The sequence below is a fragment of the Pistacia vera genome, unplaced genomic scaffold (genome assembly GCF_008641045.1).
Source record: "Pistacia vera cultivar Batoury unplaced genomic scaffold, PisVer_v2 Contig342, whole genome shotgun sequence".
Classification (NCBI taxonomy): Eukaryota; Viridiplantae; Streptophyta; class Magnoliopsida; order Sapindales; family Anacardiaceae; genus Pistacia; species Pistacia vera.
In genome coordinates this window covers 898,692-916,396 of record NW_022196160.1, presented here as the reverse complement: position 1 = coordinate 916,396, position 17,705 = coordinate 898,692, and the positions used below count along the sequence as shown (strand labels likewise).

At 36.5% G+C, this 17,705-nt stretch overlaps 3 protein-coding genes across 5 annotated transcripts; 2 read left to right on the top strand and 1 right to left on the bottom strand.

Annotated features, from left to right (window-relative positions):
- Positions 1-51: 51 nt before the first annotated feature.
- On the top strand, positions 52-2,736 carry LOC116138543 (protein MODIFYING WALL LIGNIN-1-like). 3 transcript variants are annotated; one of them, XM_031424255.1, is made up of 3 exons: positions 52-981; positions 1,061-1,266; positions 2,229-2,736. In XM_031424255.1, the coding sequence occupies exons 1-3, from the start codon at positions 874-876 to the stop codon at positions 2,464-2,466; spliced, it is 552 nt and encodes a 183-aa protein (XP_031280115.1). In that variant the 5' UTR covers positions 52-873; the 3' UTR covers positions 2,467-2,736. The 3 variants fall into 3 exon arrangements, with proteins under 3 accessions (XP_031280115.1, XP_031280114.1, XP_031280113.1); XM_031424254.1 differs by lacking the exon at positions 1,061-1,266 and adding an exon at positions 1,694-1,899 and having other exon boundaries at positions 58-981; XM_031424253.1 differs by lacking the exons at positions 52-981; positions 1,061-1,266 and adding exons at positions 1,283-1,614; positions 1,694-1,899.
- A 179-nt stretch (positions 2,737-2,915) lies between these two features.
- Positions 2,916-7,509, bottom strand: LOC116138565 (decapping 5-like protein). The gene is made up of 7 exons (XM_031424280.1): positions 7,171-7,509; positions 6,920-7,020; positions 6,024-6,095; positions 5,067-5,930; positions 4,049-4,246; positions 3,835-3,945; positions 2,916-3,724 (listed from the first exon to the last, which is right to left on the bottom strand). Exons 1-7 carry the CDS (start codon positions 7,325-7,327, stop codon positions 3,572-3,574), a joined length of 1,656 nt encoding a protein of 551 aa, XP_031280140.1. The 5' UTR covers positions 7,328-7,509; the 3' UTR covers positions 2,916-3,571.
- Positions 7,510-7,737: 228 nt separating this feature from the next.
- On the top strand, positions 7,738-17,536 carry LOC116138552 (AP-4 complex subunit epsilon). Its single transcript, XM_031424262.1, has 11 exons — positions 7,738-8,543; positions 9,403-9,588; positions 10,197-10,412; positions 10,506-10,616; positions 11,531-11,728; positions 11,833-11,964; positions 12,724-12,780; positions 12,875-12,991; positions 13,985-14,062; positions 15,229-15,372; positions 15,936-17,536. Exons 1-11 carry the CDS (start codon positions 7,977-7,979, stop codon positions 17,019-17,021), a joined length of 2,892 nt encoding a protein of 963 aa, XP_031280122.1. The 5' UTR covers positions 7,738-7,976; the 3' UTR covers positions 17,022-17,536.
- Positions 17,537-17,705: the final 169 nt, after the last annotated feature.

Below are 17,705 nucleotides of genomic sequence, written 5' to 3'. Positions count from 1 at the left end.
TCTTCTTTGCATGTTTAATGGTTTTAAGGCCTTCTGATGACTGGTGTTTTTATTTTATTTTACATTTTTTTAACAGTATTTCATGCATTTTAGTGTGTAAATACTTAGGATATTTACAAGGTCAACGCCAATAACGCCATAATTTACGGCCATGGATTGAAGAACATCACATGTTGGAAGAAAATTATCAGAATCAGATGCCCTGCATTCAACGGGGGAAAACAAAATGCTGACCTTTAAAAGAAGTTTCTATGAAGAAACATAAAGCATCACCAAATTCATGACTGTGAAATGCAGGCATTTACTTTTACTATATTATTGTTCTTATTTTTTTTTTTTAACAGAGAATCAGGTTCCAGAAGCATGGCTCCATCAAAATTAGTATCTACCATATTTTTTGTTAATGTAAGTCTCACTCAAAAAGGGCAAATCTTAGTTTTAAAATAAACCCACTTCGGTTCCCATGAAAAAGGATCAAAAACATAACTCCAAACCTATCAACTTCTTATTGTATTGTCACCTCTCTCTCTTTTTCTTCACTTATCCTCAAAACCAACCAAAGTTGACCAGCTCTAGAGTCCAGTCACACAAGAAAAAATTTACTCATAATTCAGAAATAGAGCATCTCAAATATTCCAAAGCTGTCTACATACGGTTAGGAATGGTATCTCTTCTTCAAAGCAATGTAACTGTTGATTGGACGGAAGATTCAACAACCCCAGAAGAGGAAACCAAAACAAAACAAGTACCAACATCAACACCCACTTCACTCCACCTTATCTTTCTTCTTCTATCCCTTGAGTAAGTTCCAAGACTTGTCCTTTTTTCTTAATTCCATCCATCCAACTCACCTTCATACCAACACAATCCTCCATGGAGAAACAACACCAGTACAGCCTTGTGTTAACCTTCATTACAGTCATCTCCCTCGGCCTTGCCACCTTCGTTTCATGTTTTATTGCTGAGAGTAAGAAAGCACAGGTAAGGTTGATATTTAAGTTTATGGAGATTGCTTCTGTTGAGAGAGTTTTGTTTTGTTTACTGTTTATTGTTTTTGCAGATAAAAGATCTGAAGGTGGATGGGAAGCTGTGTTATTTACCAGGGAGTCATGCATATAAATATGGAGTTGTGGCTCTGGTGTGTCTTGGTATAGCTCATGTTATTGGGAATCTGCAAGTCTGTGGAAACTTTTGTTCAAGAGAGAAGAGACGTAGCAACAAGGCTAAAACACCAGCAGTTGTTACAATTCTTATGATTTTTTCTTGGTAAGTNGCTGTCTACATACGGTTAGGAATGGTATCTCTTCTTCAAAGCAATGTAACTGTTGATTGGACGGAAGATTCAACAACCCCAGAAGAGGAAACCAAAACAAAACAAGTACCAACATCAACACCCACTTCACTCCACCTTATCTTTCTTCTTCTATCCCTTGAGTAAGTTCCAAGACTTGTCCTTTTTTCTTAATTCCATCCATCCAACTCACCTTCATACCAACACAATCCTCCATGGAGAAACAACACCAGTACAGCCTTGTGTTAACCTTCATTACAGTCATCTCCCTCGGCCTTGCCACCTTCGTTTCATGTTTTATTGCTGAGAGTAAGAAAGCACAGGTAAGGTTGATATTTAAGTTTATGGAGATTGCTTCTGTTGAGAGAGTTTTGTTTTGTTAACTGTTTCCTGTTTTTGCAGATAAAAGATATGAAGGTGGATGGAAAGCTGTGTTATTTACCAGGGAGTCATGCATATAGATATGGAGTTGTGGCTCTGGTGTGTCTTGGTATAGCTCATGTTATTGGGAATCTGCAAGTCTGTGGAAACTTTTGTTCAAGAGAGAAGAGAAGCAGCAACAAGGCTAAAACACCAGCAGTTGTTACAATTCTTATGATTTTTTCTTGGTAAGTGTTCATTCATTCTCTTGATAGATATTCCAGACCATCCCACAACTTAAAATGGACCCACTTCATATGCCATGGAAAAATAAAAAAAAAATGTCATATTCTACGTATTTGATATGACTCTCTGATTGATTCTAGACTTTCTGGCATCCATAAAATACAAAAAAATTAGGCATTTTGATTGAACCCAGGCTGTCAAATAGAAGGTATTTAGAAAATTGGACAGCTGGAGAAGGCTGAGATTATTAATTGGGTCTGAGATCCGAAGCCTAGAAGGTGTAATTATAATTATAAGAATATTATAAGTTTTGATTTTGGCGATGTCACAGGATGTGCTTTGGAGTGGCTGCTATTTTGATAACTACAGCCACGAGTATGAGCAGGAGGCAGGCATATGGGCAAGGGTGGTTGGACCGAGAGTGCTATTTAGTGAAAGAGGGTGTGTTTATTGGCTCAGGGGGTCTAGCGCTGGTTAGCCTAGGTTCAACTTTGGTTGCAGCGTTTTTAACGAGAAGGAAGAGTTATGTTGAACAAGGTCGAAGAATACATGCACAACAGACTGGATGAAAATAACAAAAGTAATACACAAATGGGCAATTTTTAAAAGCCATTCTCAGAGCTTCACCAAGTAAGAGCTACACCAGGCGACGATATTTGAATAATAAAAGAGGGGGTGTCCAAAGTGGGCACCAAGCTCTTTTGATCTTCAACAAAAACGACAGAGACAGTTCACTTGTACAATTGTATTATATTTTCCCACTCATCTTTGTATTTGATTACGATGGACCTCCCACCAATACACCGTGGAACCCATCACCAGAAGGGTTTATTGTTTTATTTAATTTTGAAAACATTAAATTAAATAAACACTTCCTTTTCATTCCATGCTTATTAAATGATTCATGAGTTTTGATGACACACAACGTTTATTTAAACATATCTCCTAAACATGCTGAGAGAACAGTCAAATTAAATTCCAGAAGTAGAGTTGAAGAGAAGTAGCAGACATTTGAAAGTGACTTCCACAGAACCATATTTTTTCAAACAAATCTGTAAACAATAACATGTACGCTAGTCCAGTTTCAGATCAGAAAAAGATAGATAGTACCCACAACCACATTCTGCACGCAAGCATCAGCAAAGGACCGAACAAGATCAATTTCAATCCCAGATTTCCAACCGGCAATGCTTCACAGAAAACATACTTTGAACAATAACATGTAATAGGAACGTATTCAACATCTTGCAGATGCAACAAAGTAAATCCATTTCAAAAGTTATGTGTAAAAGTAAATTCACATATTACATCATGATCAGTATAAGGCGTCCTAGAAACCTTTCCTCGTGGTACTACAACAGGATTACATGTATGAAGCCTGGGTGCATTAGTTACATAGATAGCCTAATTAATAGAGATAGAAGGAAAACAAAGAATTCATTAACTCATCTAAATGAGCTAATTATATTCTTTTTTCATATAAGAGGACAATGTTTCCCTCAACTAGTCTATGTGAAAGGCCAGCTCATGGGCAAGAAACCAAAAAAACATGAACTCAAACCATTTTACCTCGAGTTCAGTTATTCATAAAGCCAAAGGTTGAAAAGAAGATATGGATAAAAGGCAGAAATGGGATGGACACGGATTTTTGTCGAATATAGAACTCATATCACATTAGATATGCATATACCCACCACGTCCCCTCCGATCATAACCATATGGTCCATATCCTCTTCCCCCAGCATATGAGCCCCGGTAACTATCGCCTCGTCCAGCACCATAGCTACCATAACCTAGATGAGGTCTCTGTCTGAAGTTGCCAAAAGTCTGTACGAAAAACAATAACAGGAAATCAAGAAGTCACCCCAGTACAATAATTTTTTGCTAAATTTGATATTCATTTCTCACATGTAAGAGCTAGATTAAGCATAACAAACCTCACTATCCAGCTTCATTCTCTCAGAGAAACGATTCTGTCCATTCCTCATTCCACGATTAAGTGAATTACAAGAAATTGTGTCAAAAAAATCATCCTTCTTGTATGCAGGCTGCACAGAAAAACACAAAAATACACATCAAAGTTTATTTAAAGTAAACATTCAAGTTCCTTTCAAACTGCGTGAATGAAAAGGGCGTAGCCTCAAAACCTACCTGACAATCAGAATTGTCTACTGGGGCATAAGCCTCTTTATCTGCCAAGCCCTGGCCAGCTGCTTTATCCTCAACATCCTCTGGTTTATCAATTTGCTTTGCCTTTCCAAGAGAACCCCAAACTTCATTCTTTTTAAACTTCTCGTTCATGGCTTCAAAATCAAATTCTTCAGTAAACTGTGTACTAGAGTACCGAGACTGCAAAATCAACACTATTGTAATTAGAAACTTCACTAATTTTAATAAATCACCTTTATTATCCTTGGAAGTTTAAAGAAGCAATGACAACCCTTCACATTCATAATCAAGAAATGAAGGAAAACAAGGTCTACAGCATATGCAAGCAGTACAATAATTACTGAATTACTCCGATGCTGGCTATAAAAATCAGAATCAGAACACATAACCAAGCAATCAAATACTAATTTCTTAGCCAAGAAAGGACACACATTAACATGACAACCTAAAGCAAGACTGAGAAAACCATAGTAACCAAATGTGCTTATAAGAGACCGTAGCAACTCCAAAGTTTCATAATGTTGAAGGAAAACAAACTGCATCTGCTGTCAAACAATCCACATACCTATTCTTTATACATATAAAACAAGAAGATGCTATACATCAACATATGATCGGTTTCGGTGGTGTTGGTGGCATAAGACAGTGTTAGGCATTGCATTCAAATTCTTGCCGGAAAAGCACAGTTTCTCATCTAACTTTTTCAGTTGCTTAAAAATTCAACTTTAGTACATAATCTCTGCACAAACCTTCATTTCCTCAACAGGATTCATAAAAATTAATCTTATGTTTAAGAAATTAAGAAATATGCTACAGGTACTTTTTAATCTTGGCAAAATAAGATCCAAGTATGACTAATCAGACATTTCTACAGAGCCTTGAAATGACAGGCAATTATGCACACTAGTGTTTAGGAGAGCGGCATAAAATTAGTACCCACAAAGAAGAGCAACTGATCAGAATAAATTTTACCAAAATTCAATTAAAAAAAAGTCCTTACCTGTAGCGTAGGAGTTGGCAATGGCAACAATGGTGCTTGAGTTACTGGGGTAGATACTGCAAACTGAGGGTTATATGATGTTTGTGGGAATGCACCCATATCCTTCTGATCGGCATACATTTTCTGTGTGGAAGAAAGCACAGGTGGTCTAGTTGGTACTAACTGATCCGGAGTTAACAAAGATGGAGGTGGTGTTAGCAAGGGGCCTGAAGCACGACCAGGAAAAGATGATGCAGTATAGGGCATTGACTGGGCAGGATGTTCCACTAAAATATCAGTGTTAGGTTTGCCAGCAATTTGATCGTCAACAGTTTTTGTGTCATGGCAAGAGGAAGGAACCAAGGACATATTTAGATGGTTGTCAGTCATATATGGGGCAGGAGATGGTAGAGATGCCTTAAAGGAAGACAAGAATGGCATACCGGGAGGGGATGAAAAACTAGGATTTAAGGAAGTAGATGCAATTGATGAAGGCCCACACTCAGATGCAGTTATCAATCCCAATATCGGAGAAGCCTCAATCTCAGGATTCTGTGCATCGTTCTGCATTGTCAAGGGAGATGACATGGTGGATGGGGAATGAAAAGAAATAGGATGCAGTGGAGAGTGAGAACTATTAATAGGTCTTCCATTATACCCTTGCCAATACATTGGTGTGGCAAACGATGGTGCACCAGTATTCTTGGTAGCTTGAGATTGATTCAGCGAACCCACCTGGGTTACAGGCTGATATGTAGGCAATGCACCTGGATTATCTCTGGTAGTCAAAGCAGGAGTATCCTGCCATGGAATGGATTCCATTAAAGTTTTACCCCCAACTGATACTGATGGTGGAGAATTCAAAGGCACCCCAGCATACTGTGACTGAAACGGATAGCCAAAAAAGAAAAAAAGTGAATTTTCCAGTTTGACCCCAAAATATTAATTAAGTATTTACATCTATACACATGCAAATACCTGAATGATAGCAGGATCTTCATAAATCTGCTCCTCTCTTTGGGGAGGTGGAGAGGACTTAACTTCCAAATCCTGATATAAACAAACAATAGAAGTCAACACACATACTTTAAAAATTATAATCTATAACCCCCAAGAAGTTATCTGTATATGCCTATCTAGTCTATCCATATGCATGTCGATATGCATTCAAGATTCATAAACATTAAACTATCCATACCCAAAGACTGCTAAGACATACACTCAATGTAAATGAGAAAAACAACCAGCATTAAAATTCTTATTTCAAACTGCCGAGTGTGTTTTTTTTCTTTGTTTTTTTGTTTTAAATGATATTCTCCAAATCCGCTTTAGGAACTCACAGTTTGAAACTCCATAAACAATTGGAACCATGGAACTCATAGCATTTTGTAAACCACAGCCTAATAGCTCAACCAACCCCTTATGCAAACCACTGAAAAATCTACTTNCTATCCATACCCAAAGACTGCTAAGACATACACTCAATGTAAATGAGAAAAACAACCAGCATTAAAATTCTTATTTCAAACTGCCGAGTGTGTTTTTTTTCTTTGTTTTTTTGTTTTAAATGATATTCTCCAAATCCGCTTTAGGAACTCACAGTTTGAAACTCCATAAACAATTGGAACCATGGAACTCATAGCATTTTGTAAACCACAGCCTAATAGCTCAACCAACCCCTTATGCAAACCACTGAAAAATCTACTTCATGTAAAACCTGTTAAATTTAATTTTTTCTTATAAGAAAAGATATAACAAAAGGAATAAACAACTCCGAACAAGTAACAACTAACAAGCAAACAACTATATTATAACATTAAAGCTCCCTGAAACAAATAAATTTTCGTACAATGAACAAGCACACTCCAACTCACCTTAATATCACTTCCACGAAACAGAATGTATTCATAAACCTTATCGGACGCAGCAACTTTCGGTCCATCTTTCTTCCGTCCCTCCGTACCGAACGACCTCACTGCCATGTCATCAAAATCACACAAAATTCCTCAATAAAAAATTCTAGAAACCCTAGCTCAATTTACGTACACATATTTCAAACTTCGAAAGCTTTCCTCTACTTTTTATTCTTAAACGTAATGTAGAAAAAAGAGAGCGGAAAACGCACCGTTTTTAAGGCCAATGGTGGAATCACTAACACTGAGATGATAAAGAACGCCTTCGTAGCGAATCTCGTACTTGGAAATCAAGCTTATAAAGCTTCCGATATACGATTCCACTCCGGCTTTTGAATTCGCAGTCGCCATGCCTCCGTCTTTTCGCATAACAAGGCACAGTTTTGAGGAGAAGAAGAAGAGCAGTAAGCGAGTGAAGAAAGTTGCGAAAGGAAAGTGAAGGAAAATGAAAATGTTCGATTGAGTTTCTAGAAAGATCTTGTAACCGCTTTTGTTTGGTGAAAGTTCGGGCAAAGATGAAGCAAAGAATACGTTTGTTTCAGTTTAATGTGTTGTCCTGTTTTATAGAATGTTTTCCAAGTCAGCATCGAAGTAGTGTATATATAGAGCGTATTGGGCCTGACAGTGGTTGACTAGAGGCCCAACTAGGCCCAATATGCCCCAATCAGGCCCAATGATTAAAGTTGGGCTCATGTGGGCTTCTTAAAGCTAAAATATAAACTCAAAACTATAATAATAAAAAGCACTTATTTAAAAAGCACTTTTTAACAGCACTGCAGTAACGTTTGTCTTCTTCCTTGATGCACAAATTATCAAGCGTGCAGAAACAGAAATCTCTCACGAACACATACACATGTTTTCATGTACGTTCCAGATCTAACCCTCTCAAACTGAAACCCTCAACTCTCCCCCCAATTTCACTCTGATTAGTCAGAGTGTTGATTTCATTTCAATCAAATTTAAACGATCGGATTAAACCAAACTGGAGCAATTAAAAACGATCGGCCGGGAGCTCGCAATGGGCTCCCAAGGCGGGTTCGGGCAATCCAAAGAGTTCCTCGACCTCGTGAAATCCCTTGGTGAGGCCCGATCTAAGGCCGAAGAAGACAGAATTGTGCTCAACGAGATCGAAACCCTAAAGCGCCGAATCTCGGAGCCTGACGTCCCTAAACGGAAGATGAAAGAGTTCATTATCCGTCTCGTATATATCGAAATGCTCGGCCACGACGCGTCGTTTGGGTACATTCACGCCGTTAAGATGACGCACGATGATAATTTGGTGCTCAAACGGACTGGTTACTTGGCTGTTACATTGTTTTTGAATGAGGATCATGATTTAATTATCTTGATTGTTAATACGATTCAGAAGGATTTGAAGTCGGATAATTATTTGGTGGTTTGTGCCGCGTTGAATGCGGTTTGTAAGTTGATAAATGAGGAAACGATTCCCGCGGTTCTGCCGCAGGTGGTGGATTTGTTGGGGCATTCGAAGGAAGCCGTTAGGAAGAAGGCGATCATGGCGCTTCATCGGTTTTATCAGAAGTCGGCGTCTTCCGTTCAGCATCTTGTTTCTAATTTTCGGAAGGTTTGTTTTGCTGACTGATAGGATGGTAGTTTAAACCCAGGGGTGGAATGTGAGTTAAATGTTTGTTGTTGAATAATAGTGTATGACTTTAAGAATTGCTCATGAATTATTTTGTGCATGTGCTATTTAAGATGTTTTGGTTGTGTTGGGTTATTTCAGTTTTTAGCATTGTAATCGTGATCCTACTAATTGGAAGCAGCCGTTTATGAGATATCAAACTAATTGGATAACATCAGTGTTGAGCTGCATGACACTCATTACAGGACTGATTTTTTCAGTATTTGTATTGTATCATGGGTTTGAATTAATCTATCATAAAAAAATAATTAAAATTAAAGTTTGTTTGGATAACTGTTCTTTCAGGCAAGAATTATTCTGAACGGACTATTGAGAAATTTGAATGACTATCTATTTAGTTAGTGTTTGTTCTTGACAATAGATTGAAAAGTGGAACACTGTCTGCTGATATTTGATTAATAACTTAAATTTAGTTGATTTGACATATTTGAGTATTGTGATTACAAATCACTGATTTTACAATGAATTGGTGACTAATGGAGGTACACTACAAGTTATTTTTATTGCTGCTCATAGTGATTTTTTTGTCATTGTCATATTTTTTAGGTTATAATGATAATAGCAAATAACTAACTCTGTTGTCAATTAATAGAATATTCCAATCAGTTCTACCAATGACTTGATCATGTAAGGACTTGTGAGTATATTATTATGTTGCTATTTTTCTCCTTTTGGAGTTTTTTTTATGTAGAGTTGAACCTTCATAGTAATTTTTGTTTTCTTTTCTCATGTTTTGTATGAATTTTCTCATGTTATAATAATACGGTCTTCTTTATTGCAGAAACTTTGTGATAATGATCCTGGGGTCATGGGTGCAACACTTTGCCCTCTTTTTGATCTTATTACAATAGATGTCAATTCTTATAAGGACTTAGTGATCAGCTTTGTAAGTATTCTTAAGCAAGTAGCAGAACGTAGATTGCCTAAGAGTTATGATTACCATCAGATGCCTGCCCCGTTCATTCAGGTATGTTGTGTAATTTTCCCTATTCATTTCTTTTTACTTGTGATAAGGGAAGTTGGACACTATAGTGTGTGATTGTTTGTACAATAAGTCATCTTTTCAATCTTTATGACAAATGATTAATTGTAGGAGCAAGCTTTGAGATTTTATTAAGCTTTGAATCTTATCTAGGTTAGAAAAGACATAATTACCATATCATTATTGTTTTGGTTACCATAACAATGGATATTTTTATGTTTCGGCTTCTTATTTTACATCAACCTTTCAAAGCATTTTCTCCCGCACATTTGTTATAATAGATTTTTACAGTTAGGTGCTATTTAAATCATGTTGTGGAAGTTAAGTTTCTGGAGTTGTCCTGAGACACCTTCAGTGAATGATCATTGAGGTATAAGGAGTCCTTATAACTCGTTTTTCATTTTACATTTGACCTAATTTACTTCTGTTAATGTATGAATCAATTTTATTTTCAATATTGTTTCTTTATAAGCTTAATAATATCACTTGGTCTTATTTGAATCTATAGTGATGTTCTTTTTTGACTATGTTTTCTCATATACCATTCTTTTTATGGAGATGTGGTTAATTTAAATCTTAGTTTGATAATACAGATCAGGTTGCTGAAAATTCTGGCATTGCTGGGTAGTGGTGACAAGCAAGCAAGCGAGAATATGTATACTGTTGTAGGTGACATATTCAGGAAGTGTGATTCATCCAGTAATATAGGAAATGCTGTTCTGTATGAGTGCATATGTTGTGTTTCTTCTATATATCCAAATCCCAAGCTATTAGAATCTGCAGCAGATGTTATCGCCAGATTTTTAAAGGTTTGCTCAAATAGTTTTGTGCATTGATGATATCTCAGATTGTTTTGGCTTCTATTTGATTACTCCCATTATGACACTCTTAATTGTTGGCAGAGTGATAGTCATAATTTAAAATACATGGGGATTGATGCACTTGGTCGTCTAATAAAGACTAGCCCAGAGATTGCTGAACAACACCAGCTGGCTGTCATTGATTGCCTAGAGGTGAGAGGGAATATTTTTCAGATGCTTTACAGATAAATGTTGTTTAGGGTCCATAATGCTGTTGGAATTGTTAATGGTCTGTATTCTTTTCCTTTACTTGCCCTCTATTATTTACTGAATTCAAGTTTGTTGATGTAGCTGTAATGGCAACCCATTTAGTTTCAGCTCATGGTGAATGTAAATGTTATATGTTGATATGCAAACTGTTTATGATTTTCTATTGTTATATAGTCTTTATCACATGACTTTTCTTGGAGTAGCTAGGTTCTTCTCTCTTTCTTTCAGAATGAAAATCAGACTGTGTAGTTGTTTTTACTATCGCTTATTTTATTTTTCCTTTTAACATGGTGAAGAAATGGAGATTAAAGCTGGAGAAGAAAAAGAGATTCCTCAAGCCTCTTGATTAAGGGAAAGGGGTGTGTGGGAGAAATTATTTGTAGGCTTTGCATAAATAGATTGCACTGAAGTGTATTTATTTGAGTGTATATTACGTGTTGGAAATGCTCTTGTGCTATGTTGCTGGAGAGTTGCATTAGATGAAGTAGTTTGAGTATGATATTTGTCATCATTATGGCGAGGGTGGGATACAAAATTTTAATGTTCTCCATATTTAGGTGTTTTATCAGCTTTATAAAACTGTAAAGCAAGTGGGACTATCAAGTACCAGAATATTTACCAATGAAATGCACCACTGTATGTTGCATTATTTATTTTGTCGTCATGAATTACTAATTGGAAATACTGGAAATGCATAATGAAGAAGTCATGTTTAATTTTATGCGTGCTTTTGGTCTGGGAAATTGTATTCGAAGCATTGAACTAGCTAGGACCCTCTTTGTACTTATCTTTATGGTTTATCTTGCCAATTTTTGTAATATATGGTGCCCTTTTAAACTTTCTTGTGCATGTCACAGGACCCAGATGATACTCTAAAGCGAAAAACCTTTGAACTACTGTATAAAATGACAAAGTCCTCCAATGTGGAAGTGATTGTTGACCGCATGATTGATTACATGATTAGCATTAATGATAATCATTACAAAACCGAAATAGCATCTCGGTGTGTTGAACTAGCCGAGCAGTTTGCACCAAGTAACCACTGGTTTATCCAGGTATCTGCTATGTTGCCTTTTTCTCGAGATTGCTTGTTTAATTTCATTCTTTTTGGTCGCAATACTAATTTACTGTTATCATGCTTTACGTGTTTACTATACAGACCATGAATAAGGTCTTCGAGCACGCTGGAGACCTGGTGAATATCAAAGTGGCACATAACTTGATGCGGTTGATAGCTGAAGGATTTGGGGAGGATGATGATAATGCAGATAGTCAGCTAAGATCATCTGCTGTACGTTTCCTTGCTTGCATTTTCATGCACATACATTATTTGCATATCTGATTAAATAGCTTTGGAAAATTCAAATTACGAAACATTTTGTTTTAAGCATGCATAAAAGGGGCGCATAAATGTCAAAATTTCATTCACAAAATAAGCATGTTGCAGCTATAATTTAGGATTTAGTATGATGTACAATGAACCATGCACACAATTATGATTTCTTCTAGGACAATTGTCATTATTGAAAATTTAATACAGCCAACCTTCCAAAAAGGAAAATCATTATGGAATATCAATATTTGTAATCTGAAATTAATGAGCATCTAATGCTTTGAACTCCAGAATATTGAAACAGCAAATTTTTCTACATGTATTTTGATCTGTTGGGATTTTAGAGATGCCATTTAAATAGGTAACTAACCTAATGGTGGCAAATTATCTCAAAACCAGAAGAACTGATTATCCTATTGATTTGAATAACTTACAGAATATGCAAGAGAATGGTCCAGTTTTTTTTTTTTAAATTTTTGCATAGTTGATGCCTTACCATTTCATTACAAATGTTTTGCTCTAAAAGACTGTCACTAGAGGAGTTTTTATTGTAATTTAAACAGTTTTATTGCATCTTTTAATTAGATTCCAAGGTATCTTGATAAAAGCTTGATTTTCATGGATGGATGGATCAATAGCATCTATTCTCTAGTTTTGCAGTTCTTCTGGTTGTCATCTTCAGCTACTTGAATTTATTTATTTATTTTTTGTGAGTAGGTGGAATCGTATTTGCGGATTATTGGAGAGCCAAAGCTTCCTTCAGTATTTCTTCAAGTACGTGCTGTCCCATATAGCTTTCCTTTTCTTCGATTTATATTCCAGATAGGCTGTCAATGTTAGGTTTCTTAATTGTTGGTTTTGGTTGCAGGTCATTTGCTGGGTCTTAGGGGAGTATGGCACCGCGGATGGAAAGTTTTCTGCTTCCTACATTACTGGAAAATTATGTGATGTTGCAGAGGCATATTCAAATGACGAAACTGTTAAGGTATCACTATTTTCTTGGAACTTTTTGTGATGGTAACATTGTATATCTGGTGCCTGGTTCATTGTAATTCTGCGATCTGAGTTTCATCTTTAAATCTTGTAATTGCTTCTGAGCTTCATGTATGATGGCAATAATATTATGTGGCTTTCAAGGTGTCCCTTGGCTATTTTTCGCATTTGAAATGTTTCTCTGCTCTGTGTGGAAGTTTAGTTGAATTGTAGAAATTGGGAAACTTTTTTATGAAAACTTTTGTATTCAAATGCATTGTTCTTGCATGCTTAGACATATATCTCAAATACATCTAATATGCAATTTGACATGCATTTTAGGTTTTGTTCAGGGGCTGTAACCAAGGTCATAGGAAAATGATGCATTAGTTTTTCTTACATGGTCATTTTTTTTATGTCCTGTCTGGTATGTATATCACTGTGAAAGTTGTCTCAATGTAAATGGTCTGGATCTGCACTCTTACTTAAATGCTCGGTGCTTGGTTTTCTTAGTTTGGTTTATTATGGATTGTAGTTGTGAAGAATTATTTTCAATTTACAGCCGCTTTCTGGTTTCAAAAAACTGTCTTTATCTCATCCAATTGTGTCAATTCAATTAGTAGGTCTTAAATAAAATCTCTGACATTATCTCCCTGATGGATGATATTATCTCGAAAAAGCACTCGGCAATCTCTGGTGTATTGTCAGAAAGTTACTATCCATCTTTTGTTCATACTTTGTTCCAATTGTTGATTAATTATCTGCTTATGGATGACAGTTTTTGAAGATTTTTTGTTGACTCTGTTTTTCCTAATCTTGATGCCAGTTCTGGTTGCTTGCATATGTCTATGTTGATACTTAACAGATTGTTAACTGCTTCTGGATGATACATTGTTGAAAGAAATATAAGCAATAGAGATGAAATTCTCATTTTAGTCATGTGTGTGTGTGCATCTTTCTGCTCTCAAGTTCTTGAATTTGCAATAACCTTTTGCTTATCTTGAAGGCCTATGCCGTTACAGCACTAATGAAAATATATGCATTCGAATTAGCTGCTGGGAGGAAAGTGGATATGCTACCAGAGGTAGGTTTTCTTGCTTAGCTATTTTATTTGATTTCCACATTTGGTAGAGTTACTGTATTTGAATACTTCTGAACCATGAATCCTTCTGTTGATATTTGTTGTTGAATTTAATTTCTGGAATACATGAGTATTGCTTGAGCCTGCAACATATTACAGGAATTGATCATCTGCAAGCGCATTACGGTAGACAAGTTTGTTTGACAATAATTAATGAAGTATTTGCATGACATTGGAATTAGTACAAGGAATACAGTACTTCCTCTATATTCCCTTTATAGTCTCTCTGTCTCTCTGTCTCTCTGTCTCTCTGTCTCTCTGTCTCTCTGTCTCTCTCTCTATATATATATATATTCCTTGTCCATAATTTTATCCACTTGAAATGTCAACATACTTTTCATGTTTATTTACCATCACATCTTCCAACACAATCATGCCAGTTAAAGGTAACCAACACTTCTAAGAAATATTATGTGTTGAGGGCAGAATCGTGTTACCTATGCTTAACCATTTTGCACAAAATTTGATGTAATTTCTTAAAAGATATAGGAATTGTGTATGCATTAATGTGTGAAGGCTTTGAGAAGCCTAATAAAGGATTCAAAAGAACAACGTACTTTTGCTGGTAGACGGTAAACCATTATTGTGAACCTGTAGTTAGTAAGAAACCACAGCAGCTAAATTGTGCCATTCTTATCATGATGCTTTTAATACCTTCTAACACCATGATGTTCTGGGAGTCTTATCGTGTGGATGGCTTTAGCCTGAAATGAAAATGTATTAAATATTCTCATTTAACTTAATAAAAGATAAATTTATCAAATATCAGTTTTAGTACAATTCCACCTAAAATCACCCTTAAGAGTGTCAGAATATCTAATAGGAGTTGATGTTTTACAAAGTTACAAGACATGAAATGAACTCTCTTTTTCTTTTTTATTATATCAGAAATTGAATCTCTCTCCCCAGTTAATCAGAAATCAAATGTCTTTATCTAAATTTTGGTATACTTTCCTGTTATTGTAGAAATTTAACTTGATATTAATGATTCCCATATTTAGTGATTATAGTTTTCCTTGCTTTTATTTATGGGTATTAATATCAATGTCCTGTCTGCATTAATGGATTTTTCATTGTTGATACTGTAGTAACTCTTTCGTGTGCTACAGTGTCAGTCTTTGATTGAGGAATTATCAGCTTCACACTCAACAGACTTGCAGCAACGCGCATACGAACTCCAAGCTGTCATTGGCTTGGATGTTCATGCTGTTGAGATTATAATGCCCTCAGATGCAAGTTGTGAAGATATTGAGGTCAGATATAGTTACTGAATTTGTTCATCTGTTTTAATTTTCTTGTATATAAGTATGTGGCTTTATATACGTTTTCTTATTCTGCAAATATGTTTCTCCACCTGTAGGGTGGTGCCAAGATTCATAGACTAGGTGTTGATACTCAGTATTTCTGCGTCATGGTTGTCCTCTACTGAAATATAGTTTTCTTTATTAGGCTACTGTTCTCAGTTGTTGTAGTTTGTTGTCTTTTTATAATATTGGGTTCTCTCTTAATGTTATTGCTGTAGATCAATTTTATTTTTTGCTAAATTTACTTCAAATATTATGGACTGTATGCATCGTGGTCTTGTTAATTGCATGACTGGTTTTCATCTTGGAAATATGTTTGTGAGAATCTACTGTGCTTGGAAGAGCACGAATATTTTGGATGTATTTACAGAGAATAAATGAAGCACTGAATTCTATGTTTAGGTTTTAATCAATCTTCATGTTCATGTTGCACCTGATTGACATTGTTCTCAAATTCTTGCCATAATTTTATCTGAATGGTAATATCTTTTATTTTTATTTTTTTCTTGCAGATTGATAAAAATCTCTCATTCCTCAGTGGCTATGTACAACAGGCTCTGGAGAAAGGGGCTCAGCTCTATATTCCAGAGAATGAACGTTCTGGGATGTCGACTATCAGCAATTTTAGAACCCAAGAGCACCAGGAATCTTCAATGCATGGTCTTCGGTTTGAGGCATATGAGCTTCCAAAGCCAACTGTGTCATCAAGGATTCCTCCAGTTTCCCTTGCATCATCTACTGAACTTGTTCCAGTGCCTGAGCCATCCTATCCTAGGGAAACCCAGAAAGTAGCATCTCTTCCATCTGTATCCAGTTCAGATCCTTTGGATCTCAGGTTACGACTTGATGGGGTCCAAAAGAAGTGGGGTAGGCCTACTTACTCCTCTTCTGAAACTTCAACCTCAAATTCTGTTCCTGAGAAATCAGTGAATGGTGTCACAAAAGTAGTAGATGCAGCAGGCACTGTAAGCACAAGGGCACGTGACACCTCATATGATTCCAGGAAAGCAGAAGTTGAAATTTCTCCAGAGAAGCAGAAGCTTGCTGCGTCACTGTTTGGTGGTTCATCAAAAACTGAAAGGCGAATGTCTACAACTGGGCATAAGACTGGCAAGGCAGGCAGCCATGTTGCAGAGAAGCCTCAGGTGTCAAAAGGATCGGATAGAAGTGCAGCAGAGAAAACAGTTGCTCAACCACAACCAGACTTGCTCGACTTGGGCGATCCAACAGTTCCTAGTAGTGCACAATCCTATGATCCATTTAAGCAGTTGGAAGGGCTGCTTGACTCAAACCAAGTTACTTCAAGTGTGAATCACAATGCAGCAGGTACTGACAAAGCACCTGAGATTATGGGACTATGTTTGGAGACAGCTGGGAGTGGGAGTGGGAATGGAAGTGGTGTTGATGTCAATCTCTTATCTGGGTTGTCAAATCCAACTATCAAAAATGCTCATGAAGGAACTGCAACAACACAGTCGACACAATTTAGTAAAGGTCCAAACACCAAAGATGCATTGGAAAAGGATGCTCTTGTGAGGCAGATGGGTGTGACCCCAACCAGTCAAAACCCCAACTTGTTCAAAGATTTGTTAGGCTGAATTGCTAAGGATGCAAGTTAATGGCATTGTGTTCTAGTTTGGGATTTCTATCGTGCTGCCTTTCTAGTAGGCCATGTGTCAAGTTACAATTATGCAGGCGACAAGAAGATTGCCACGTGCCAAGAGTGGAGAGATTGTGGTGTTATGATGTGGTACATATTTGTATCTGTGGTGGACAGCATAGGTTTTTGTACGAACTTAGAAACGGAGTTGGTGTACATGGAGTGTTTACTTGAGCTCTGTTATGGCCTCCAGGGTTTTGGAACACTCTTGAGGGGAAAAGGACTTTGGCTGTATGGGTTTGTTTTTTTACACTGCCTAAGTTACTTGAGATTGTTGTTATAATGGTGTATCAATGAGTTTACTTGGGAATTCTCATTTTTTTTCATTATAATTTTGGTTCCAAGCTCAAAGATGCCGTCATTTTGACATATTGATTTGTATTTTCTATGGAGCAAGAGAAGCCTCGAATTTTGGGTTGAATATGAGATTGAACATCAATTTGATTTGTTTAATTGCCATCTTAATAAGTTGATACAAGTTCTTGCACTTGCTTTGTTTTGACGTGAAACGTCTTTTTTTTTTTTTTTTTGCTTATGTTTCTTGATTTCACCGTTTACTGTTTAGGTGAATACGGAATGGAGGATACTTAGGTGTCTCTATGAGGATAGAAGCCTTTACTTA